Raw genomic sequence first — 24,301 nt, forward strand, 5'->3', positions numbered from 1 at the left:
CAGGAATAGATCCCGAGATGGGAGGTGCACTTATATGTTAAGAAAGATTATATTTGTAATGATAGGATAGGTTATAGTTAATATTTACTCAATATATATGTACTCAACATTTATTCAATGTATGTAGTATGTTGTGTGGGTTTGCAAACTGTGATCTGGACTTCCGTTCTGCCCATATTTCTTGATGGCTAGGTGCAGATATATCACTGCGCCCAGTCACTTACCTGTGATTAAAGCATCAAGCGTGGCTTGTGGGCTCATGCTGTGGTTAGCAGCAACATTAGTACAGATATAGTGCTAATCATACTTAGTTCCAAAATTAAGAAGGAAGGAATGAGAGAGGAAGGAATGGTTGCATGAGAGAAAAAGAGTGAGAAAAACTGGAGAGTGGGGGGAGCATGTGATTCTGTGCGCCACGTCACATCTTTGATTGGGCAGTGTTTTGTCTGCACGTGGCCATCAAAGAATTAGTCACAGATTATCAAAGAATGTTATCATATGTAACATTCTTACATTTGCAGTTGAACAGTTATTCGTATCATTAAACTACGGAATATCTTCAGTACCAGGGTCTCAAAAGAAACATTGCGCTTCTTATCGTATTATCCTGTATGGAGTCCAACAACAATCGTAGTATCACCCAGTCACTTTTCAAAGTTCATCTCAAATTAATACTGTGTGTGTGTCTGTCTTTATGCAATGTAGCAAATGAACGTGACACACGCCGACTTTGGAAAAATATTGAATCCCACTTGAAGAAAGCTATGCAGACTGTTTATTTGCGGGAAATATCAAGGTAACTGTCCTCTTCCCTTTATATAATCGGTAGGATTCAGTGGTAAGGCTTCCCCTGAATAACACCTCATGCTGAAGGTGTGTGCTGGGAGCGGGGTTGTACATTTGCATGCTCCTCTGAGAATAGTATGTTAGGGAGCAGGCTGATCAGCAAAAGAGGACTTTGTTGCCCTCCCCAGTGTGTCAGGGTCACACTGTTAATAGTTACCTTTACCCTGATAAGGTCTATTAATATTTATGCTTTTAAAAAAAATCCCTCTAAGAATTATCAGTGTGTTAAGGTGATTTAGAAACAAGTTATACAATATTTTTAGCTTTTTGTTCTGGGGATAAACTTAATCTTGGCACAAGCTTTCTTTAAACAACTGATTGTAGCTGATAATTCTGTTTTACCCAGACTTAACCTTTATCCATTTTAATTTAAATAATTGTTACAGTATTTAGCACTGCACACCATAAATATGAATTCCAGGGTTGTGGGATAGATTCCACCACCACCCCACACTCCCCCGGCAAGATGAAGTTTCTCATCCGAGGTTACTTATATTTGAGGGATGGGTTTCCATCTTTCCTTAGTGTTACCAACAACAACAACAATTTATTGCAGTCAATAGGCCATTCCAACAAAAGTTACATACAAAAACACTGAGCGGACAGTTAGCTACTAAAAAGACAAGTAATCATAGAGGATTTAATAGAAATGGCCAAGTTCAAAAACTAATGTTACCTATCCAGGTTGGAGTTAGCTGAGAGAATGAAATGCCTAGTCACTCATATAGTTATTTCATTTACAAAGTTGAATGCTGATATGGGTTCTTTAGCCAGCATGCTAAATAATGGTATTTATATAGTGCCTTTTGAATATTCAAAACACTTCACATATATTAGATCAGTAATGCTTACAAAAACTGTACATGGTAGGTAAATAAATAAATAAATAAATAAATAAATAAAATTAGTAATATCTCCACATTGCAAGAGAGAGGCTGAGAGGAGGTGGCTTTCATAGGATCACTTTGTGAGCTCATGGCTTAAGTGGGGGACTTGAACTGGGGACTTCCTAACATATCCTTAGCCACTGTACCACTCCAAGGCTCTAATGAGGCATGAGTGGTACTTGTGTATAGGTAAGGTGGGACCATTCTTGTGTAAGATTTAGCCAATGCTCCACCTATTGGTGACCAAAGCAAAGAACAAAGTTATAACTCTGGGTTTTGCATGTCTGTCTGGGTAACCGATTATTTAGTAGAAAAATCTAGTGTATTTGTTCATGTTCTCCATATACTTTTAAACAGTTTAATAGTGTTACTCCATTTAGTAAAAAGGTATCACAAATGCATCCAGCTTTTACAGCTTAAACTCATAACTGTCCTGCTTTTAGGCATAGCAAATACATTACCTTAAATGGCTGCCTTGTCTTTTAGCTCCCAGTGGGAACAATTACAGCAAGATAATGGAGAACCTGGGCAACTAAAAGGTACGTGTGGAGGCAATAGTTCTGTAGTGTTAATTATTGATGATAAAATACCCATATAAATGAGAGCAATTCAATAGCTGTCTCTTAGTAAGCTTTTGCAAGTATGCCAACAGCTTAAAGAAACTGAAAAGACAGCAAAGAACCATAATATGTATTTTCCTCTTGTGAATGGTATGTGCGTGGGGTCCATGTTCACTTTTAAGTTTGGCATTCAGAATAACATTTTTTTGTCTCATGTCTTTTCTAGGACTTTCAGCCCATGCTCATGTTGAACTTCCATATTATTCCAAGTTCCTTCTAATAGCTGCATACCTTGCTTCTTACAACCCTGCCAGGACAGATAAGAGGTTCTTTGTTAAGGTAATAACGTTTGTTCTTTTTGCTATAAGCTATCTGAAGGGATGCAAGCTCATTGCTTTAATTGTATTTTACATTGAAAAAAGGTGGATTTTAATATTCTTAAGAATTTTGTAGTATATGTCTAAAAAGTATAAATCATGGCTAGTATCCAAAATAAAAAGATTAAAGAGGGCCTAGTTCTGTATGCTTAGGAGAACTTTGGTCTGGGCATTTGTTTTTCAACCCCCCTCCCCAATTTTGCATGACAAATTACTTTTGAAACTGAGGGAACTTTCAAAAACAGCTTATGATGAGACACAGAAGATAGCTGTTCACCGGGGGGGTGGGGGGGAGTCAAATCTGTCTGGGCGTGCCTAACCATAATGTTTTTGGCCCTAGCACATACATATACAGAAATTGGCCTGCTTAACGCCCCTTTTTGTCTTTACACTTTTTATAAATATAACAACATAACAATGTCACAGCACATTTTTAATAAAATATGTCAGTGGCTTTGTCCAGACGTAATGGTGGCAAATTTGTCCCGGCATAATCAGCTTCGGATCAGAGATTGCTTCATGGCATTCAAACCTGGAAACTGTGGTCTATTTGTGGGTTAAACCCCCCACAGTTAACCTAAGTAACCAGTGTCTGCGATCACACTTCTCGAAACAACCAATTATGCAAAATGGCAGCAGTATACGCTGGGCACACACCATAGCAAATTGAGGATTAATTAACCCACAATAATTTGCTGCTATTATGTTCAAACCGGGTCAAAATGATAAAACTTCATATTTGCATTTTTTTGTACTCTCCTGTATCTGCGTTATAGTATTCAGTGTGGGCTGTGTGATATGGATACGCCTTTGTGATACTTCTGTGATGCCTGTGGGAAAACCATAAGTAGGAGTCGCATTTGTCCTCTGTGTCTATCCCCCTTGACATTTTTAATTGCATTTTCTTCTGATCTTCTTTAAATGTGTTAATGCTCTTTTCCAATAGATTGTTTTGCTCTAACTCATGTTAAACGAGCACTTTATTTTTCCGATGCCACTGCAAACGCTATTTGATGGAAAGTTATTTTAATGCAAACAAAATCAGGCATTGGGATAGAGCAAGAATGTTATGACAATGGATATAAGAGAAGTTAACTTGACAGGGATGGGGAGGACAGAATTTGAGAATTTCTGAAGCATGATTTTGAATACAGAATATCAGAGGAGGTTTGGACATATGTATGGAATAGAAGCAAGCTATCACCTTGTGGCAGCCTTGCTGAGAATTATAAGGTTTTAGCATGTTGGCATTTTACTTCATGGAGATTGAAATAATTGTATCCAGATGTGTCTTCCAAGCCAATGTCATATGCACTTTAGGAAAATGATAAGGGAAGGGATCAGTAGTAGAGCACATGCCTTGTATTCAAACATTTCAAATTCAATCCCTAAGATCTCCAGGTAAGGTGGAGAAAAAGGTTCTTGCCTGAAACTGGAAAACGACTGCCAGTCCATGACCTGTTTTGCACGTAACAACAACCCACAGTACGGGTTGAGTATGGGTTATCCTTGAATTATGGATTGTCGTTACATGCGAACCCTGCACTATAGTTTAACTATGGGTCTATAGTTAAACTAGTTTAACTATAGTTTAACCATGAACAACCCAGAGCTCACAATCTGGTAACAAACGATGGCTTTTCTTTCTGGGTTGTTCTTGGTTAATAGCCCATAGTTAAAGCATAATGCAGGGTTCATACATAATTACAATCCACAATTCAACAATAATCCATACTCAACCCATAATCTGGATTGTTGTTACATGCAAACCAGGCCTGTGTAGATAGTATTGAGTTCGTTGGACCTATTATTATTATTTATTTGATTTCTGTACCACCCGATAACCAAAGCTCTCTGGGTGGTTTACAACAAATCATAAGATAATAAAATACAGAATAAAAATATTAATATACAAAATTTAGAGCAATATAGAGGGCTAAAAACAGTTTCAATAGAATACTAGACCTGTTTAGATGGCAGGGCATAAATGACCCATCACATGCCATTAAACGCCTGGGAGTAAAGGACAGACCTAACCTGGCGCCGATAAGATGACAGTGTAGGCACCAATCATCAGTATAAGGCAGTTTCCCATGTTCCTAGTAATAACTAAAATTAGGTAAATTATAGTGATAATTCCTATGTGTACTGATTTTAGATTAGTTCAGGTTATGAAGTTGAATTAATTTTTCATGCCTAACATTTTTAATATGTCGATACTGGGAAAGAAAGGGAATTCTGCCCATATGGCAATGTGAAGAGAGATGTTGATAAATTATGATGTGCTTAAAACTAGCATATAATCTAACATTTATAAAAGGGAAAATCAGCTAAATTGAGGACATTAGAAAAGTGGGAGTTTTTTCCATTACTGGGAGAGAAAGCATAAATTAAGGCTCAATAATTGATAGGATTTAATGAAGTATTTTAGGATGTTCCTTTTATTATTATGCTTATTTTATAATGATGTTAGACTAGGGTATAAAATGTATATGTAAATATAAATGTGACAGTTTATATGTAATTCCTGTTCTTTTTTCTAACTTTATGAATATATTCAGTCTTTATAATAACAAAAATACACAGAAAGATAACAATTTGGTTTAGTATAGATAATCATTTATCAAAATCTGAAGCAACTCCTCATGTGGGTGGTGGGTGCTACAGGCAGTTGCTTGGCAACACTCCAAAGTAATTACCCCTGCCAGCCAGGCATCAATTGCTATTTTGAACAGGGCCCAAAATCGGCTGAAGTGATTTTTGGCTCTGTGGCCAAAACAGTTTTTCTTTACCTAGACTTGATAAAGTAGCAAGGAACTGTTGCCAGCATTTTTAAAGTAGACTAGTAGGTGCTTTATCTTGTCAGTTGATGGAAAGAAAAATACTTTCTCCCAGCTCTTTGTGTAGCTGTTCTAATAGTTGGAAAAGGGAGAGATACATGTTTTAAATGGAAGAACTGAGGTGAGTGGCTACTAAGGAGAGGGTCTTTTCAGTGGTGGCACCCTGACTGTGGAAGCCCTCATGAAGGAGGCTTGCCTGGTCCTATGCTGTGGCCTTCCTGGCACCAGGGGAAGCCCTTTGCATTACTCAAGACTTAGTGCTTTTTAGATTTAAATGCTAGTGCTTTTTAGATCTTGCACTGCTGCTGTGTTTTTACTTTGCTTTTTGTTTCCTTTTTTTTAAAATTAAAAGATCTTTACATTAAGCTTTATTTTGTGAACTGCTCAGAGAGCTTGGGCTGTTGGGCAGTATAGAAATATAATAAATAAAATTAAACCAAGGAAATGGTTTTTCAGATTGGTTTGCGGGTAATGGTTTTCTAATCTTTATTTTTTATTTCCCCCTCCAATTAATCATTTTTATAAACATTATATGTTTCCAGTGATGTGTACACTGTCAATCATTGTTGAAATGCTATAGGCCTACGAAATTCAGGGCTGTAGTTCAGCATTGTTGCTCCACAAATAGAGTTTATGAAGAATAAATAAAAATAATCCTGAGTGAAGTATGTACGCAGAAGTATAGTAGTTCTACTCTAGATGTGAGATGTGAAATAGTACTGGTCTTTTCTCCTATAAGATTATATAACGTTGTTAATTTACTATTTCACTAATGTCTATTTCTTTCCATTTGCCAGCATCATGGAAAAATTAAGAAGAAAAACTTTCAGAAGAAACATGAAAAGGTATTCAGCTTTCTGTTCCTGAAATGTATATAGATATCAATGTATAGATTCTCTGCATTCTAGTCAATCAATCAATCAATCAATATACCTTTATTGGCATAATACAACCACAAACCATACAAAAAAAAATCTTAACATCCTCCAGACAAACTAGCACTCTACATTGTGCAATTCAGCCTGCTAGTATGGTAGACAGTACTAATCCCCCTGCTAACTATTCCATCATGCCTCTGGGTGTGGCTCCTGGTCTTTGGTAAGTCATTACATAGTGAGCAAATAAAGTATCTTAATGCAGGGTAGCCGGAGTATGGAAGCAGTCCTCACCTCTGTGCCCTGCCATTTTGCTAGCTGCAGCACTTCAGAGCAGAAGGGAAGGAGGATTGGGCCGAGTATAGGAAGCTGCGTATGGCAGCTTCCCTTGTCTCCCCGCCTTCCTCGCTCCCGGGACCACCCCTTTCCCCCATCTCCATGCTTAGGTTTCCGAGCACAGAGAGGTAGCTGGCTTAGTTCTCTCTGTTCTGGCTACCATATTCAGCTAGGCTATGTTTATGTAGTGGGGGTTGTATTGAGACCCTGGAACATATGTCCTCTTCACGTATGCCAACGGCAGAGATATTTGGAAAAGATCTTATCAATTTGTCAAGGATCTGCGGGATCTGACATTATACGGACCCTATTATCTGCAGGGGGAGGGGAAATGCTTGAAAATGTTGCATTATCTGTAATCAAGACAGATGGAGATAATCTCGGGCTCTTGTAAAGTGCAGGCTACATCTATAGCTTTGCTGGACGTCCAATTAATCTGTGTAAATGTGTACGTTCCATCACCCCTTAACACTAACCAGCAATCCCAATACTGGGAAGACCTTCTGGTCTGTATTGAGGATCTAGAAAGTAAATACCCGGTAGCAGAATTGATTATTATGGGGGATATGAATGCTAGGACGGGGCACTCTGGGCAGATTTTCTTAAAAGCACTGGAGGTCGAAGATGAGGAGCTTCTTCCCCGATTTGCTGGTTCAAAAGACAATCTAAGGATCCTGTACATAATAGCGCTGGAATTAGCTTGGCTAAATTTAGTGTTGCCCTCAATAAGTTTTGGTTAAACGGACTAGAAGAGTTTCCAAATTCAGGAGCATTCTAGTGTATGCTTAAAAACAGATTATCATGAAATTTACCATAGAATATAATCAGGACAAGATGTGACATGCGTTTGTGTGAAACAGGTGTGGCTTTGTTTTTGCTGCAACAGTTTCCATTGCTGAAGATAGAAGCTCTTTTTAGTTTGAGCTGTGGCATGTCTCTTCGGAGTGGGAAAAGACCCCCGCCCCCCCAAAAAACCTTCCAGGCATACATATAGAATTCCACAGATGCACGTGTTCTTGTGGTCAGAGGCTGACAAGGCTTCAGTGCCCTCCCTATCTCTTCGCTTCATCCTGTGCTTCAGTAGCAGAATAAACACCTGGTACAGTTTCTATAGACCGAGGAATGTATAATACGGCTAACATTAGAAATCCTTTCTGGATAGTTTAGACCATTGCCTAAAATTTAAGATTGAAGGGTTGTTGTATCTTGCTAATAACTTGCACAGCAGAAATGCTGAAGTTGTTATTGAGATAGATGCTTACCCTACTGCAATCCTCCCTCTAATCCCAGCTGTGCTGTTAGGAAGAGAAAAACATTAATCAATGTGCATTGCAAAAAGGGAAGTTGAAATGAAATACTGGTTTATGTGAAGAAGAAATGTTTCCCACGTCTGCAGTTTGATGCTTCTCTAATTAAATAAGTATTTGCAATACAGTGACCATACAATAACTGGGTTGGAACAGTTGCTGACTTTCTCCACCCCCCTCCCCCAGTTTATAAACCTATATGATTTTGCTAAAGTTTCTCATTGTTTTTTATTATAAGGACATTAGTACACATTTCTAGATGCTCACCCGATTTTTGGATGTGTACAGAGCCTTGCATTCAAGTCACCCCATAATCTGTTCTTAAATTAAGTGTAAAACAAACCTCTTGCAATTCTAATTACTTGAACCTAAATTATCAGTCTCCTGGACATCTAAATTCATGGTGTCCTCCATGGGCCTTTTCAGATATAACATTAAACTATGGTTTAGTATTATATGCATGAGCATTGGGCTTGTGCTCTTCCTCCTCTGGTGCAACCATGAGAAAAATTGAAGTTTTCATTTCTACTTTTAAAGTTATCAGTGTTTCCTGTCAGGTCCAAGCTCAAGGGAGCTCTGGTTGAACAAAAACAATGTTCCTTGGTTTTCTCTCCTTCCCCTTCCCCCAAAAATCCATATGAGAGGAAATTAGGCTTAGAACAGTGAAATAACTGGACTGTCTTCTTGCAAAAAAATACATCCTGGCAAATACCAGAATAAAGATCTTAGAAAACTATATGTGGGATTTTAAAAACCCACATTGCAGTCCAAGTGCTGAGTCTATCCTTTCACCCAAAAGCTTAGCCAGTTATGCATACTTTTGGTATGTGATTCTTTTAAAGCTTGTGATCAGGAAGAGACATGGGTATCTATTTAAGGGCAAGGTTGCAAGGGACGTGTGTCAGTGAGTAAAGCTGCTCAGCCGCTTTGAATTTCTCACGTTCTGGAAAACGTGTGTTCAGTTTTTGTTTAACAGTGTTATTCTACAAATTCTTTAATTATTTTAATGTTGAAGCTGAAGGAAGATGCTGTATACAGCTAAACCTAACTGTGTAGAGGAATATGTATTCCTCTGGCTGAAATATTTATTCCTAGGAACGTGGCCCTTTTCCTCGGTATCTCTCTGTGCTGTAAGAGAAATTCCTTTTGGCTGAATGTAGCTCTACCATGGTTGTACCAGATCATACCAGATGGAAGTGTGATCATTAGGAACTTGTAATAATTTAAGGTGGGAAATGGCAGAAAGGAATCTAGGGACCCTCCTGTAGGATTTAATTGATCGTAATGCACCTTACATGGGAAGAGAAGGGAATGAATTTGTGTACTACTGTTCTCCTTTGCTTGTTCTCATTAATCTGAAAGGCATATCTGATTAATTCAAATGTCCTCTTTACTTTTATGTGATCCTGTGATGAATGGAAAGTGTTTGATTTTTTTTTTTACGACGCTTGAGTGGGAAAATTCTATGGTTAAAGCATATTCAATTGCTAGTTAGTAATTGACATTCAGTAAACGTGTGATCAACCAAGCAGTAAATTAAATGAACAGATAGCGCTCTGCAGAATTAACAAATAATTTTTAAGATAGGAAATTGAGACCACAATCCTATACACTTACCTGGGATGAGGTCCCACTGAGCTTCATAACGCCTTCTTCTTAGTAGGCAATGCAAAAAATGTACCACCATCTTTAAAAAATAAAGTAAATAATACCTCAGTCTGCTATATTCCAAGAAAATCCAGCTAATGAAAATCTTTTTTTCCTTTCTTTTTTACAGACCAGCAACCACCTTCTTGGGCCAAAACCGTTCCCTTTGGACAGATTGTTGGCAATATTATACAGCATTGTTGACAGCAGAGTTGCTCCAACTGCAAATATATTTTCCCAGGTGAGTTAAATTCTTTTGTGCTTGGGTTCAGATGACATTTTACCGAGTTTTCTTTTCACAACAATCACAAGCTTGGGTTGTTACTTGTGTTGTGTCCTAATTAACCATTCACAGAAAGTTATTTCAAATGCGTAATGAGAAATTGAATATGTGTCAGTAACTGAAAGTTCCAGGGGTTTGTGCTCATGGTTCTCCTCCCCCACCCCCACGCTTTGGGTGCAAGCTTGAATTCTAAATACTACCAGCCCCTTCTAGAATGTTCTCAATGCAAACTTCAGCCACGCATCTGCTGTGTTCATGTTGATCTATAAAATCTGTGTCTGTGCTATGTTCAGTAGCTATTGATTACTTAGATATAATAGCAAGCTAAATAGCATGCTTGCATGATGATATATGCACACACTTGGATTTTATTGTCCTTTAATTCTAAACCATAAGCCACCTTTTATACTGTACCAAATTTATAAAAGATCTTCAGGATCTTGGGTGATGGCATTGAAGAAGGAAAAGGCTTAGCTTAAGAAAAAGTAGTTTAAGAAAACCAGGGTTGCACATGCTTCCATGTATCTTGGCTGTTGCCTTTTTCATTGCAACAACAATGAAGTTCAGTTAGCTGCAGTCAGGGTCATATTAGTGAAAAATACGCTGGGTGTTTATATGTTGCAGCCCCAACTAAAGGTCTGTATGAAATTAAGTGGTATCCTCTGGGATGCCCTAGAATATTAAATGACCTTAATTCACAACCATTGTGACAGGCACCAGAGCATCCCTTTTCTTCCCCAAAGAAAAAGCATAGCTCATCTAATACCATGACTTTCAGATACCATGTCATACAAAAAATACCATGTCATAAAAAAAAGATTTGTTTTATGTGGTTGGCCCAGATGGGGGAACCCCCTACTAAGCACTTCTTACCAAGCAGATATAGTTGGCCAGTGCCACCAGAAAGTACACAACCCCTTATTCCCCTCCTCTTGTTCCTCCCCTCGTAACCTACAGAAAATTTGCCAAGTCATTCCTTTTCCTCTTTTTCCCTACTGCATCTTGGCACTGAAATATTAACTGCTCCCCTCCTTCAGTGTGGGATCCTACAGAACATTACCAGGACCAGCAATCCTCCTTTCCCCACTCTACTCACGGTTTAAATCCCCAAAGCAATTTAGGAGCCTGCGCATCATAGTCTGTGCCATCTGCTCCCCAAGTGTCTGCCATGAAACACACACATTGGTAGGTAATTATGAAGACACCAGTTTGTTCAACATGTAGGCCTTGGTTTGTGTTTTTTACCATCTCAGTAAGAGTAGGCTTTGTTCTTTCTCAAATGAGTAACTTTAACATTGCAAATTTTCCTTACAGTGTGTAGGTTTTGCCTTGATGGTTGGATTTTGCTTTCCCCCCCTCCACCCTTTCAGTCTTACCTATTTTTGAAGCCTGTGTGTAGTATCCTCTGTGTAATAATATTTTGATATTTTTGTTAAGTGAATTTTCACTAGATGGCAGCATAACCTAATGAACAACAGCAGGCTTGCAGGAACTAAGGGTTCCATCATAGCACAGGTCTGCCTTTCATTTTCAATAGAAGTGGCAGCCCTAAGCACACCCAAGGCCACCTCCCAAACTGTGTTCAGTGGACAGAGGAATTGTCTGTGTAATAATTAAAAGGAAATGCCTTATACTAGGCCATCAATATAGTTCCCTACTGTCTATTCAGGCAGAGGTTTTTCCAGCCCTTTACTTGATGTTTTTTACCTAAAGGTACAATTGATTGAACCTGAGATCTTCTGCATTCAAAGCATATGCTTAACCAGCCCATTCTCTAGGCTTTTGCAAGGTATTGGATAACCACCTAGAAACAGCATTTGGAAGGGAGAAGCGAAGGCATGTCTGGCAAAGATGGAGGGAAGCAGAGTGCGCAATTTGGAGGAATGTCCAAGAATCTTCTGTACTACTACAGAGGTTCTGAGAGATATTCTTACTAGTGGCTGGGCCTATACAGATCATAGGAATTGGCTCTCGGTTGATGGGCCCATTAATGAGCTACACCCTGGAACTGCCTAAACTAGCTGACGTCCAACTGTGTCCTTGGCCACTGAGCCTGTCAGTTGTCAACCACCTTTCACTGAAATCCTGTCAAAGCATGACACAGGAGAGTTAAAGCCTTTGTCTCCCTCTAAGGAAGACCAATACTGTGGGACTGTTTCCTCTTCAGACGTTTATTATTATTATTATTATTATTATTATTATTATTATTATTATTATTTATTTATATAGCACCATCAATGTACATTGATATGCCTCAGGGCTCTTCCCGTCTAACTTCTGAAGAAGGCGTGGGCCACCAAAGAAAGCCGAAAAACCAGGCTTATGTTACTTACATTATATTTATTTATTTATTTATTACATTTATATACCGCCCCATAGCCGAAGCTCTCTGGGCGGTTTACAAAGATGAAAAAGATTGGAATAAAAAGACTGAACATTAAAAATCAATAAAAACATAGAAAACATTTAACATTTAAAACAAATTTTTAAACGCTCAGCCAGGCCAAGCTAAATGGCACTGGGTGAGTGATTGCTAACTGTATTTGAAGCTAGTGGAAAAAGTAACATGGTTAAAACTAATCATTCTAGCAGGGTATTGATGAATGAGGACCTAGAAACGGATCTTTACTTCCCACTTATACAACCTCGGTATTAATAGCTACCATGTGCAGGTTAATTGGATAATGAATGAGGGTGCAAGATGAACACAAAAAGGGAGAGAAGCCTCAGGATGCTGTAGAAAAGTTTATTGTACAAAAGCCCGATGCATTTCGGCCTCTTATTTTTTTAAGGCCTTCTTCAGGGGGTTGTTATAGTAGCCATTACAAGACAGTTTGTTGTTAATAATTTCTGCGAACATTATAATAACCCCCTGAAAAAGCTTTTAAAAAATAAGAGGCTGAAACGCATCGTGCTTTTGTACAATAACCTTTTCTACAGCATCATGGGATTTCTTTCCCTTTTTGTGTTCATCTTGGATGCCCACTCGCTATCAGTGACAGATACTTTTGTTTGGATTAAAGCTTGGCTAAGAGGGCAATTCATTACAGCAGGAATATGTTAGAAGAACGTAATATAATTTAGGAACCATAATATAATTTTGAAAGAAATTCAAGAGGCAGAAACAGCATAAAAATATCAGTATAAAAACTAATAAACAGAGGATAGACACAACAAATGATAAATTAAGATTAATGAATACCTATTTGGCTACCAAAGCAGTATTTTACCCAAACAAAGAATATTTCAATATTTTATTTATTTATTTATTTATTTATTACATTTTTATACCGCCCAATAGCCGAAGCTCTCTGGGCGGTTCACAAAAATTAAAACCACAGTAAAACACCCAACAGGTTAAAACACAATTACGAATATGATATTAAGCCAGGGAAGTACTTAGCAAATCTCTTGAAGGATATGAAGATACGCAGAAAAGAAGCTGCATACGAAAGCTAGATGGTGATAAGAGTATATAAAAAGAAATTACAAATGAGTTCATGCTCTTCTATGAGAATCTATATAAATCAAGTAATCCTTCTGAAGCAGAAATCCATAATTATTTGGATAGTACACATGTCACTAGGTTTAATAGGGGCCATCAAGACCAATTAGAGGCCAAAATCTCAATTGAAGAGGTTAAATCTATAATTAAAAATACTAATATCGGTAAAGCAACAGGCCCAGATGGCATTATTGGGAAATTTTATCAAGAATTTAGTGATTTGCTAACCTTAAGACAGGTTAAATTATTTAGAGCACAATCCTATGCGTCTTTAGACAAAAATAAATCCTTCAATTTCCAGCATCCCCCAGGCAGCGTAGTTCTTTATCCATGTAGTACTTGATATAACCTAAAATCTGTTTTGACTTAACATCCAGCCTGAAGTAAAGTTCTGGAGAACTCAAAAGGTTGCTCAATACTTCGTGGCATTTTACTTGGTCCTAATAAAGGTATTGGCTCTTGAATTTTTTTCCCTAATAGTCTTAAACGGCTATCTGTACTTTTTGAGTTCAGTGTTGTTGTTCTGTTATAGAATATGCACTAGATGGCAGCTTTGTCAAAAAAAATCCTCAAGTTGCATTATAGGCAGATACTTTAACAAATTGAAACTGATTAAAATATTCTTTTATTTTTTAATGAATAAGTCAATGAAAAGGCAAGCATACCAGTTAAGAAACTAAAAGACAATAAAACAGTAAAATCTAATTACTGTTCATAAAGGGAAGCCACATATACACCTGCCCATGTATACAAAGCTGCCTTAGAGGTATTTCCCTGTTGTGCTATCTCATATGGCTCTGTGTGTTTGTTTGTGTGTGTGTGTGTGTGTGTGAGAGAGAGAGAGAGAGAGAGAGAGAGAGTATACCACAATGATGTTAGTGGAGGTTATTGCATGGCTCTTTCCTCCCTATTGCCATCTCAGCAGAAGAGAGGACAGCCAACAATAGGGTAGATAAATTCAGGTGAGCAACCCTATTCATGTGTTTGCAGTTTTCACACAACCACATGGATAGGGTTGTGTTGTTTGTGTTGGGTGGGGCAATAGCGGCTGGGTAATTCATTTTCCTGGCATGCCCTAGATGGGAATGTGGTGTTTCATGTCAATTTCCCTCCTGAGATTGACTCTAGTAATTCCAATGGTTAACAGGGCTGTTAAAATGATCTCTACTCTGTATGTTGTGTCAAAATTGGTTCTGGTGAAATTGTTTTGATTAAGGTGATATTTTCTTGTAACCACAGATAAATAAAATATGATTTCAAATATTCTAGGAACCTCTTATAAAGGTGCTATATAACAATCAAGGATTATATTTGAATCTGATTTCATGTATTTTCTAGAAATACTGGCTCACTCTCAGGTTGGAGCTTATTAAATTCCAGCTGAGAATGATAATCACTAGCAAAGGATGACTATATGTGCCAGCAGATCCCATTGATAAATGTTTTGATTCTCTCATATATCTCTGCTGTGTTTCTCTCATGCAGAAATTCTGCTCATTAGCCTTTCTTTTTTTCTCCTTGACTTTTCTTGCTACCTGAACAATAACGAGTCTTCTAGCAGGTCTTAATTCTTTGTTAATTCTAAGATCTGCTGAAGTTAACATTAAAGCTTCAACGTATATCTAGAAGTCAGTTACCAGGGTCAGTAATTATTTATTTTCTAAGCAGTTCAGTAAATGGAATTTGTGGTTTAGAGGGTCAAACTGCAATTTGTCTAGTTTGTACAAATCAAACCATCTATGCTTCCTAAAATGTATTTCACAGACCTTTTGACAGAATTGAAGCAGTTCAGGTATGAATACACAATTTAACATAGCCTATCCAGTTGTTAAAATTGTCCCTTTTAAATTTTTCATCTGCCTTGATCTCTGTCCAAAATGACTATAAATAATAACAGGAAAAGAAATGGGTATTTGTGGGCATTCCTAGACTGCAACGTTATGTTGGTCTTGTAGCATGACGTTTACATTTCACAAGCATAGTTCTTGGTTTTTGTCTACTACTGGAAGTGCCCTCTTCCCCAATGCCAAGCCTGAAGAGGTGGTGGTACTTCTGTGCTGCAAGTAAAGACTTATTCTGCACTGGTTAAAGCTGTGTGTTATCATGAGACAGGAGAAAAAGAGCCACACCACTTCCCTCTGCAGAAGTACTACCTTCTTACTATTGTTAACGTCATTGTATAGGTTTGTAGTACTAGTGCTAGAGAAATGCAAAATCATTTCCATATTGTTGCACTGCACATTATAGAATTATGCTCAATCCTCTAGAGCAGGGATGGGCGGAATGTAAATCTGGATCTGTTGGTAGATCTCTAGGATATTTCTAGATCAGCATGGAATCCTTACTCAAAGTTGCTAAACAATAGCAGCAAAAAAATTACTCCCCTCCCACGCTCTCTCAAGTTAGACTCTTGGTAAATAGGAAGTGGATTTTTGTGTAGAAGGGCTGTGAGCTCTGTTCACTTATTGTACTCAGTACAAATTTCTAGGCTCATGTTTGTACCATGCTCTGGTTAGATTTTAGAGTTCTATTAAAAAATAGAATAAATCTAAAGCCTACCTACCCTCGGTCTAGTACAGAATGAGTTTTTTAAAGTGTTCTAGAGAAACTGGGGTTCCGCAGCCAAATTCAGCAATGGCAGACAAATGTCCTGAAAGCTTGTTCACCATACCAACCTGTCATGTGCATGCCCGTTCCCTCTGGCATTCACACGTGCTGACAAACTGACATGAGACACTCACATCAGTGAGACTCCTTTTTATTGAGGAAATCTCACGGTAACAGGCTTAATGGTGACACACTCCAAGAACACACTTAAATCTGAGTGACACTTCCAAGCAGTGCCCTCCACCTTTCTAAAACACTCCCAAGTTCCCAGAAAACCAGCAGCTTAAATCTACCTACATTCATCAATACGTGACACAAGCTTCTCCTGCAATGTGCAACTGCAGGGGAATATTGGATTCATTTTAGGGCACACTCCCAGTTCACTCAGGATGAAGGTGGGACCAACAGGCCTGGCTAATTTAGTTGCACATTGAATGAACTGTAGGATATATTCTAGGGTGAGGCGATACTATGGCAGATTCACAGGGGTTCTTCAGAAGACACATTTATGTGTCAAGTGTGACCTGAGCATAGAAAGCTTGAAAGCCAGTGCTGTAGCAGATTCTGTTCCCTGCCTTGATCCAAAGCGAGAGGCAGGTAAGAAATAAATAAGATGATGATGATGATGATGATGATGATGATGATGATGATGATGATGTGGTGCCAATAAGAACATAGCTATGTGATGCAAGTCAATGTAGGTTTCTTTCTTTCTATCTTATTTTTACTCTTGTTACACTGATATAATATCACTTTTGACTGGAAGATTACAATTGTTACACTGAGTAAAAAAATAAGTATTTTTACTTATTTTTACTTCTTGTTACACTGATATAATATCACTTTTGACTGGAAGATTACAATTGATGAGGATGGAACATGTGTCTGCAAATGGAAATATGAATATATTTTGTATTACTATTAAATAATTCCTTTAGGGTTTCTGTTATGTATCCTTGAATTCATTTTTCACAAGTAGATAACATTTCTTGAAATTTTAAACTGGAGAACATGAGATTGATGGCAAGCACTAAACCGCAGCTGCATTCTTGAGGTAGATAGTGGACAAATTCTTGATTATGTTAATAAGCACTGTTCGTAAATGTTTGGCAAATTACTCAAAAGATTGAGCTCTACATTGCAGGTTGTGGTTGCATGCGAAGTTTGTATCTCCAGTTATAGGGTATATTATATGAACAATTTGTTTCAGAGTAGTAAATAGTTTTAAGAATATGTGTAGAGAAAACTAACCTGAGAAATGGACCCTCGTGTGATTTAACCTACTCTAGAGGAGTTGATCATAAAAGGCTGTATCTTCCATATTTATATCCCACCTTCCTTGAAGGTGTTCAAGGGCAATTGCCATTAGTTTTTTTTCCATTTTATCATAATAATCCTGTGAGGTAGATTAGGCTGAGAGAAGGTGATTGGTTTGGTGGAAATTTAAATCTAGATCTCCCTGGTTTAAGTACAGCATTCTGTCAATGCCACTACTCTAAATAGGCTGTGTTAAAGAGAGAGAGCTTGATCCTTCTCTGTATTCAGTCCTTCCTGTGTTTACCAGAAACTGCTTTTGTGAATATTTTTGTGTTGGCAACAGGAAAGATGGAACAATTTGGTCCATCTTTCCTGTTGTCAATGTTGTTTCATACCAAGTAACATTATGGCTCCCTGATGTTTCTTTCAGCAAGTATAAGGCTGTCATAATATGTGTGGTAAGTAGAAGATACTTTACCCTGACAGGATACAAAAAATAATGGCTATTTAGCTTATTCCTCTGTTTTGTGAACACAGCTATTAATATTCCTGTAGCATCTTCCTGTATCTTCTAACTTATTTTGTGGTACCCAAATATTTAATAAGTTGTACATTTGCAGCATTGTTTTGTGTATAAATTCATCTCAGTTTAAGACAGTCCCAGGAGCAGGAATCTGAGTTTCCTCAAATTGCTTCAAACCTTACTCATGAAGTTGAGTGTACTCTATAATTATCAAAATAGCACTGTCTGGGATTTACCTCTCTTAGTCATAAGGACAAAGGGATTTTTGGTGAGGCAAAGTGCTGGACATCACTCTTTCTAACTGAAACTTGGCCATGAAGTATAACTTAAGCTTTTGATTTGATTAGGAGGGCATTTCATGTTTTCAGCTGTATCATTTAGGCTGATATGCTGAATGCTAATCTGATGTGACTCAGTCAAAATAATGAGCAGTATTTTCACCATGCTTCCAGCTGGAGTGAGCCAAAGGGACTGAGTTTGAATAACAACCAAAATGTTTGGGTTTTTGAAGGAGGGACAATGTGACAGATTAGCCTCCTGTCATGATTTTTCTTCTCTGTTTCAAATGGATTAAACTTGGCAAGCTCCAATTATGATGTTCTTAATTATTGCCCAAAGTTTATGTGGAGATAAACACAGTGAGAGAACTTGTCTTGTGCTCTCAGCAGAAATGTAAGAAACATTTCGAAAGCAAAAAGCTTGCTAGATATAAATAAACTCTTGTTTCCAAAATTAGACCTAAGGCTTAGGGGTTTCTGTCTCATTTGTCCATGGCAACAGTTTGTGGTGTCATCTCCATGGACTGGAAGAACCTTGCTTATTGCTTGTTTTCTGAAGAAATAGGTCAATTGGGATACTGTTGGATAGTTATAGTCTTCTCCCAGACTCAGTAAAGGCTACCATAATTCTTGTTTCTCTGTAAATTGCATCTCAAATTGGTTCCTTTCGCATCTGCCTTTGTATGAAATAAATGGGTTTTATACAAGGACATGGACAAACTCTAGCGAGTTTTCATAATTCTGGTAGCACTTGTGCAGGAAAAGATCCCAGTGGACCGTGCCGACATTTATTACGTTCATCAGTTTTTAAATGGCGTGTTGTCTTGAGAAATGGCCAGTCCCCAATGACTTTAGAAAACTACAGAAAGAACTGGTTCTGTTACATACACTTTTCTCTCTAACTTTGGAAATGCCTGTATAGTTGGCCATTATCACCCATACTAATGAATAATTAGAATGGGTGAGGATTCTGAATTGAAGAAGTACTGAACAGATCTTCCTTCTCTGAAAAAAATATGGAAGTCTTACCTTGTTTTTGATAGCTGCTCATAAAATCCACCTCTTAAGCCAGACAGAATGAGTTAGTACCACTTCATTCAGCATAAGTGTACTGTGTATTTAAGGAAAAAGAAGAGTGATGAAAAGAAGTTTTAAAAGCCCATAATTTTCTTGTTATTTCTTAAAAACTTTTCACTTGTGACAAATATGGCAAGAACATTCAAGTTAGAAGTGGGAATAGTGTAGAAAGCGCAGCATGGTAGCTTTGGTTAGCACTTCAGTATGAAATGTGGCACTTTGAAAGAACCTGCTGTTGCACTAAAGAAAATGAACAGGCTGTACTTTTTATAGCAAATTACTGATAGAATAACATCAAGGCTTGCCATTGGTGTGAAGAAAAAGAAGAAGAAAAGAGAAAAACACCATATTTCCCATTAAAATGGCGTTTTTTCCCCCAAATTAAAGGTGATAGGAAGCAGTCACTAATAACTCACACTCCTTTAATTGATTTAAAAACATATTTTGTCTTCTGAAGATAGAAGCAGTTTTTTCCTCATTTATATTTTGCAGATAATTGGGATTTATTTAATGTATTGTGCTAATTATGAAGTATATTTCCATTCAATTTCTGGGTGACTTTGCTTTGTATCTTGTTTTTCAAGTCACTCTGTTCAAAGTGATCTTGAACTTTTTAAAATTTTATTTTGAGTAGCAATTTAAGAGGAATTTTGAACATTATGATCTGTTTCCTTTGGAAACTGCAGAACATGCCATTTCATGTTATTAAGGAGCATGTAGGGGAATTAGATCTTACATGAAAATTAAGATTTCATTGATATTTAATTACATCAAGACTGGAAAAGAGCTTTGCTGGAAAAACACCCCCCCCCCAGTATGTAGTTCTCACAGTTCCTAAATTAAATGTTTAGTCCTGAACATGGTTAGTACCTAATAATTAGATGCCAGTACCTAAGAATTAAGTGTGGTAGGGGTGGAAATTCCTTCCCTGCTCTTGTACAGGGATTTCCAAATGCAAGCCAGCAATTAAATGTTGGTAATAGTTTTACTTTAATGATGGAATATAAAGTTGCAGTGAAAATCTTTGCATTTGAATGCATTTTCTAGCGAAGCTTTCCCTTTATATGAAGTCAGGTAGAATTAGTGTAGTGCATATAACAATTGGTATTTTATCCAATGTGTGAGGTGTGTGTGTGTGTGTGTGTGTTTGTGTTTGTATAGCGGGGCAGGGGGTGATTGTATTTTTTAAAAGAATGTTTGAAAACCTGCTGCTCATTGCTAGTTACGTTTGTACATTTATTTTTAGATGTGGCACAACATTGTCTCAATCTAGGGATCACATTAACTGTGATTAAATAAATTTAACTGTGGTTTGATGTGATGTCTGAATTGATAAACCATAATTACAGCTATTGCTGCACTTCTAAGGGTGCCACACCATGGAGTGAATTTAGGAAACTGAGTACTGAGAAGGTGACAAAGAAAAGCAGATAAACCATGCTTTGAGATTTTTGGAAGCTCAAACAATGGTTTGGATTGTAAACAAAGGTTACTACAAACCATGGATTGGTATGTTGTCTTTACTAAACTGTAGCTGGGCAGCTCCCACTCTTTACAGTGAGACTTGCACAGAAAACACTCCCCCTGAGTTGTGCCTATATTTTTTACGTGAAGCAAATCCATCTGAAGCTTGTTTATCTTCTTTTTAAAAAATCTTGCTGTTACACACAAACTCCTATTGTCTGGAGATAAATAATCGGCTCATCCCCATATAGACAAGAACAAAGACCATAATAGCACATCTGGTTTATCTGTTAGTAGAGCAAAGATTAATTAAGTGGTAATGGTGCAACTTCTCTTAATAACTCTTCTATAAAAAGCAAGCCTGAAAATGAGGGGGGAAATTAAAAAGAAAAGAAAAAAAATTGCTGTCATTCAAATGCCAATTGTGTACATGTGGGGAATGGGGGGGGGGTGGATTCTCTTTCAGATTTTGATGCAGGGGTTGGCTGTTTTTCTTTGTGAGCCTTCCAGAATCGAAAGAGCTTTATTTTTATTCAAATGTTCTAAAACAAAATGAAATCCTGTTCCTTGAAATGAAATGAGAGCAAGCTGGACCTGTTCATTTCGAAAAGGCTTGTATGGGGACGAATTCCTACTGGGCACTTGTCCCTATGGGATGAACCCCATTTTGGTATATTTAATTTATATTTTGCTCCTTCCCTAAATATCTGGGAACATTACATCTGCAGGCTCAGAATAAGAATTCTAACTGAACATGTAGGTTGAAAGGATTACTGAGATAATATATGTGAAGTGCTTTGGACACTTGAAAGCACTATATAAATGATAAGTAATATCGAAATGTTTACATTGAAATTCCCCCAGCTCCAAAATGGAATTTCTTTTGTTCTTGACTTGGACAGCAGCTTATAGTTATGAAAATCTTGATTTTGTTTCTAGGAGGAAGGTGATGCAACCTCCCTGCAGCCCTTGTTTGATAGCAGTGACTAGGGTCAGCTATCCTTCTACTTGCTTCTAAACCAGCAGAGCAACTATGTCAGTAAAATAAGTATTTCCTTAAACCACTACTCTTGTTTTAAAGTAGCCAATTATTGCTTTCAAATCTCTCTCTCTCTCTCTCTCTCTCCCTCTCTCTTTCTAATTTCATACAGAAATACAGAATTAATGAAACAAAACGAACCTTAACATAGGGTTGTTTAGTCTATGGATGAGTCTCTTGCTTCTTGACAACATAAAGAGATGTTCTTGAATCTTTTTCTGTCTTTTTTTTTTCCAGACTCTCACTGCCTCTAAATGTACATCTTTAGTAACTTTGTGTGTCTTCCTTTCAGCGGCTTGTCTCAATCTAAGGATAATGACGTTGTTCACATGTTACAATAGCCCATTGGTTTAAAAAGTGTGCTCACTTCTTCTGGTTTACAGCACAACCCACAATTGGCTCATTTGTAGGTAGCATTACATATGAACCCAGACACTGGGTTGTTTAGGGGCTAAACAACTCAGTGGTTAACCCATGGTTTGTCTGTTTTGAAGCCAATGGGTTGTTGATATGTGTGAACAGCCCTGTAGTCTATGATCCTATCTGTCATAAACATATTGTTGATAATGGTTGTTGTGATCTCTGTCTAACATTTATCTGATTTAGGATTTGCAAGTGCTAGCTGCAGTTGTACTTCTTTGAAAACTAGTTGGTTGCTCATAATGATTGCTATCTTCTGTTCTGGATGTTTGATCTTTGTCATCTCCAGGAGATGTACGTATGTCCTTGATACTTCATGTTAATTTCTATAGATCTGAAAATGGTACAGGAAAAATAAAACCATGGGATCTCTGTGAATATACTTCAGTGTCTAAATATTTGCAATCCTTGGTACATTTGTTCTGTGCGAATCACAGATCCTTTTACTCACTCTTTACTTGAACTATTATCTGTTTGCAAGGATCTTCTGTAAATCTCTATTTGAAAACACCAAGACTTGACACAGTACTGTGGACAAAAGAAGCCTTTTTGACACACAAATCCCTCTTTCGTATGTCTGCTGAGGACTTTAATGTTAAAGGCTCAAAATTTCCCATAGTGTTTCATAGTGCATGTATGTTGCACAGTTGCTCTGTCTACTCAGTTGGAACAAAGTATGTAGAGTACTGTGTACTCAGTTGTTAGGTAGGCATATTGTGTGTTTGTCACCGGGACATTCTTCTCCACAATTGAAATGCTCTGATTATAATGTGGTAAAACCCAGTGTCCTCATGCAAAAACCAATCACAGTGTCCTTTACATCAGCAGACTCATTTGCATGAGGTTGAATGTTACCAAGCACACCACAGAAATGCAGAATCAGTATCTAGCATAGACTTTTCAATCTCAGCAGTTATTTTAAAAGTTCATTGCCCTCGTCGTTGGAAAGAAAAATTCAAGAGATCTGAATGAGGACTATGGTGAAGGCTTAAAAAGGCTTATGTTCTTAGCTCCACCCCATAGTCAGAGGTGGAGCTAAGAACATAAAAGGAGCCCTTTTGCTCAGACGAAGGTCCATCTAACCTAAAACTCTTGTTTCACTCAGGCCTTAGCTAGACCTAAGGATTATCCCAGGCAAATGGAGGAGTTGTCCCTGCCTGCTCCCAGGATCCCCTGTGTGTCATTTGGAGGCACAGGGATGATCCCGGGATGATCCTGGGATATAGGCCTGGTCTAGTCATGGCCTCAATCATCATGTAGATGTCCTCAAGCATGAAGGCAACTGCTATCCCTGGATGTTTGTCCGTAGTATCCAGGTATTTAGTAGCCTATTAAATGCCAGCTTCTGTGTTCTGCTCAGTTTTCTCTCCCTCTTGCAAGGGTTACTATTTCCTAACTGTTTGTGCCTTTTGCCTTCACAAATGTAATAAAAATTAAAATGTGTATCGTGACATACCAGCAAATTCCTCAAGGTTGCATAGGTGAGGTTATCTCGTTTTATCCTTGTAGTAATTTTGCAAGGTAAGTTAGGGCGAGAGAATGCCCAAGGCCATTTCACAGGCTTTGGGGACTTTAACCCAGGTCTCCAACACTATATCCACTACACCTTGGGGTACGCAACCCAATGACCCTCAGATGTTCTGGAGTACAGTTCCCATATCCCTTACCATTGGTCATGCTGGTGGGGGCTGATGGAAGTTGTAGTCCAGAATATCTGAAGGGCACTGGGTTGCCCATAATGCAAGTATTTTATTTCCATATCTCATTCTGGGAATACAGAATCTCCTGCTGTGATTGCTCCCTGCCCTTTCCTGTCCCTATATAACTTCCCTTTTTGTGGCCAGATATTTGCACCTCTGCATACAGCTCAAACCCTTTTTTTCGTATGGCCCTGCCTGTTCCTGTCATGCTCCCCTGACCCCTCTGGGCTCCCCTCTCCACACTTGGGCTGTACTCTGAGAAGTGCCCTTAGCCTACTACATTTACCTGTTGCCTTGGAGCCCTCTCGGCACATGACAGATAAATTCCAAGAAGACAAGGACATTACAGTTTCTTCCATTGGCGAAAGGAAAGCCTAAACATGTAACCTTGAGAGTTGATTCATAACAGCAGTTTGGGTGCAATTAACAGCTTAAGTATTTTTCTAAGGCAGTGCTTGATTGATCAGATGGCC

At 38.0% G+C, this 24,301-nt stretch overlaps 1 protein-coding gene across 3 annotated transcripts in view; it reads left to right on the forward strand.

Annotated features, from left to right (window-relative positions):
- ORC5 (origin recognition complex subunit 5) overlaps positions 1-24,301 on the forward strand; it is an 89,408-nt gene that overhangs the window by 28,159 nt on the left and 36,948 nt on the right. For all 3 annotated transcript variants that reach the window (XM_063134183.1, XM_063134186.1, XM_063134185.1), the window contains exons 9-13: positions 706-796; positions 2,220-2,272; positions 2,520-2,632; positions 6,308-6,355; positions 9,806-9,916. In XM_063134183.1, the coding sequence (XP_062990253.1) occupies positions 706-796; positions 2,220-2,272; positions 2,520-2,632; positions 6,308-6,355; positions 9,806-9,916 (416 nt within the window). The remainder of the gene's footprint in view (positions 1-705; positions 797-2,219; positions 2,273-2,519; positions 2,633-6,307; positions 6,356-9,805; positions 9,917-24,301) is intronic.

This window comes from Elgaria multicarinata, chromosome 9 (assembly GCF_023053635.1).
Source record: "Elgaria multicarinata webbii isolate HBS135686 ecotype San Diego chromosome 9, rElgMul1.1.pri, whole genome shotgun sequence".
Lineage (NCBI taxonomy): Eukaryota > Metazoa > Chordata > Lepidosauria > Squamata > Anguidae > Elgaria > Elgaria multicarinata.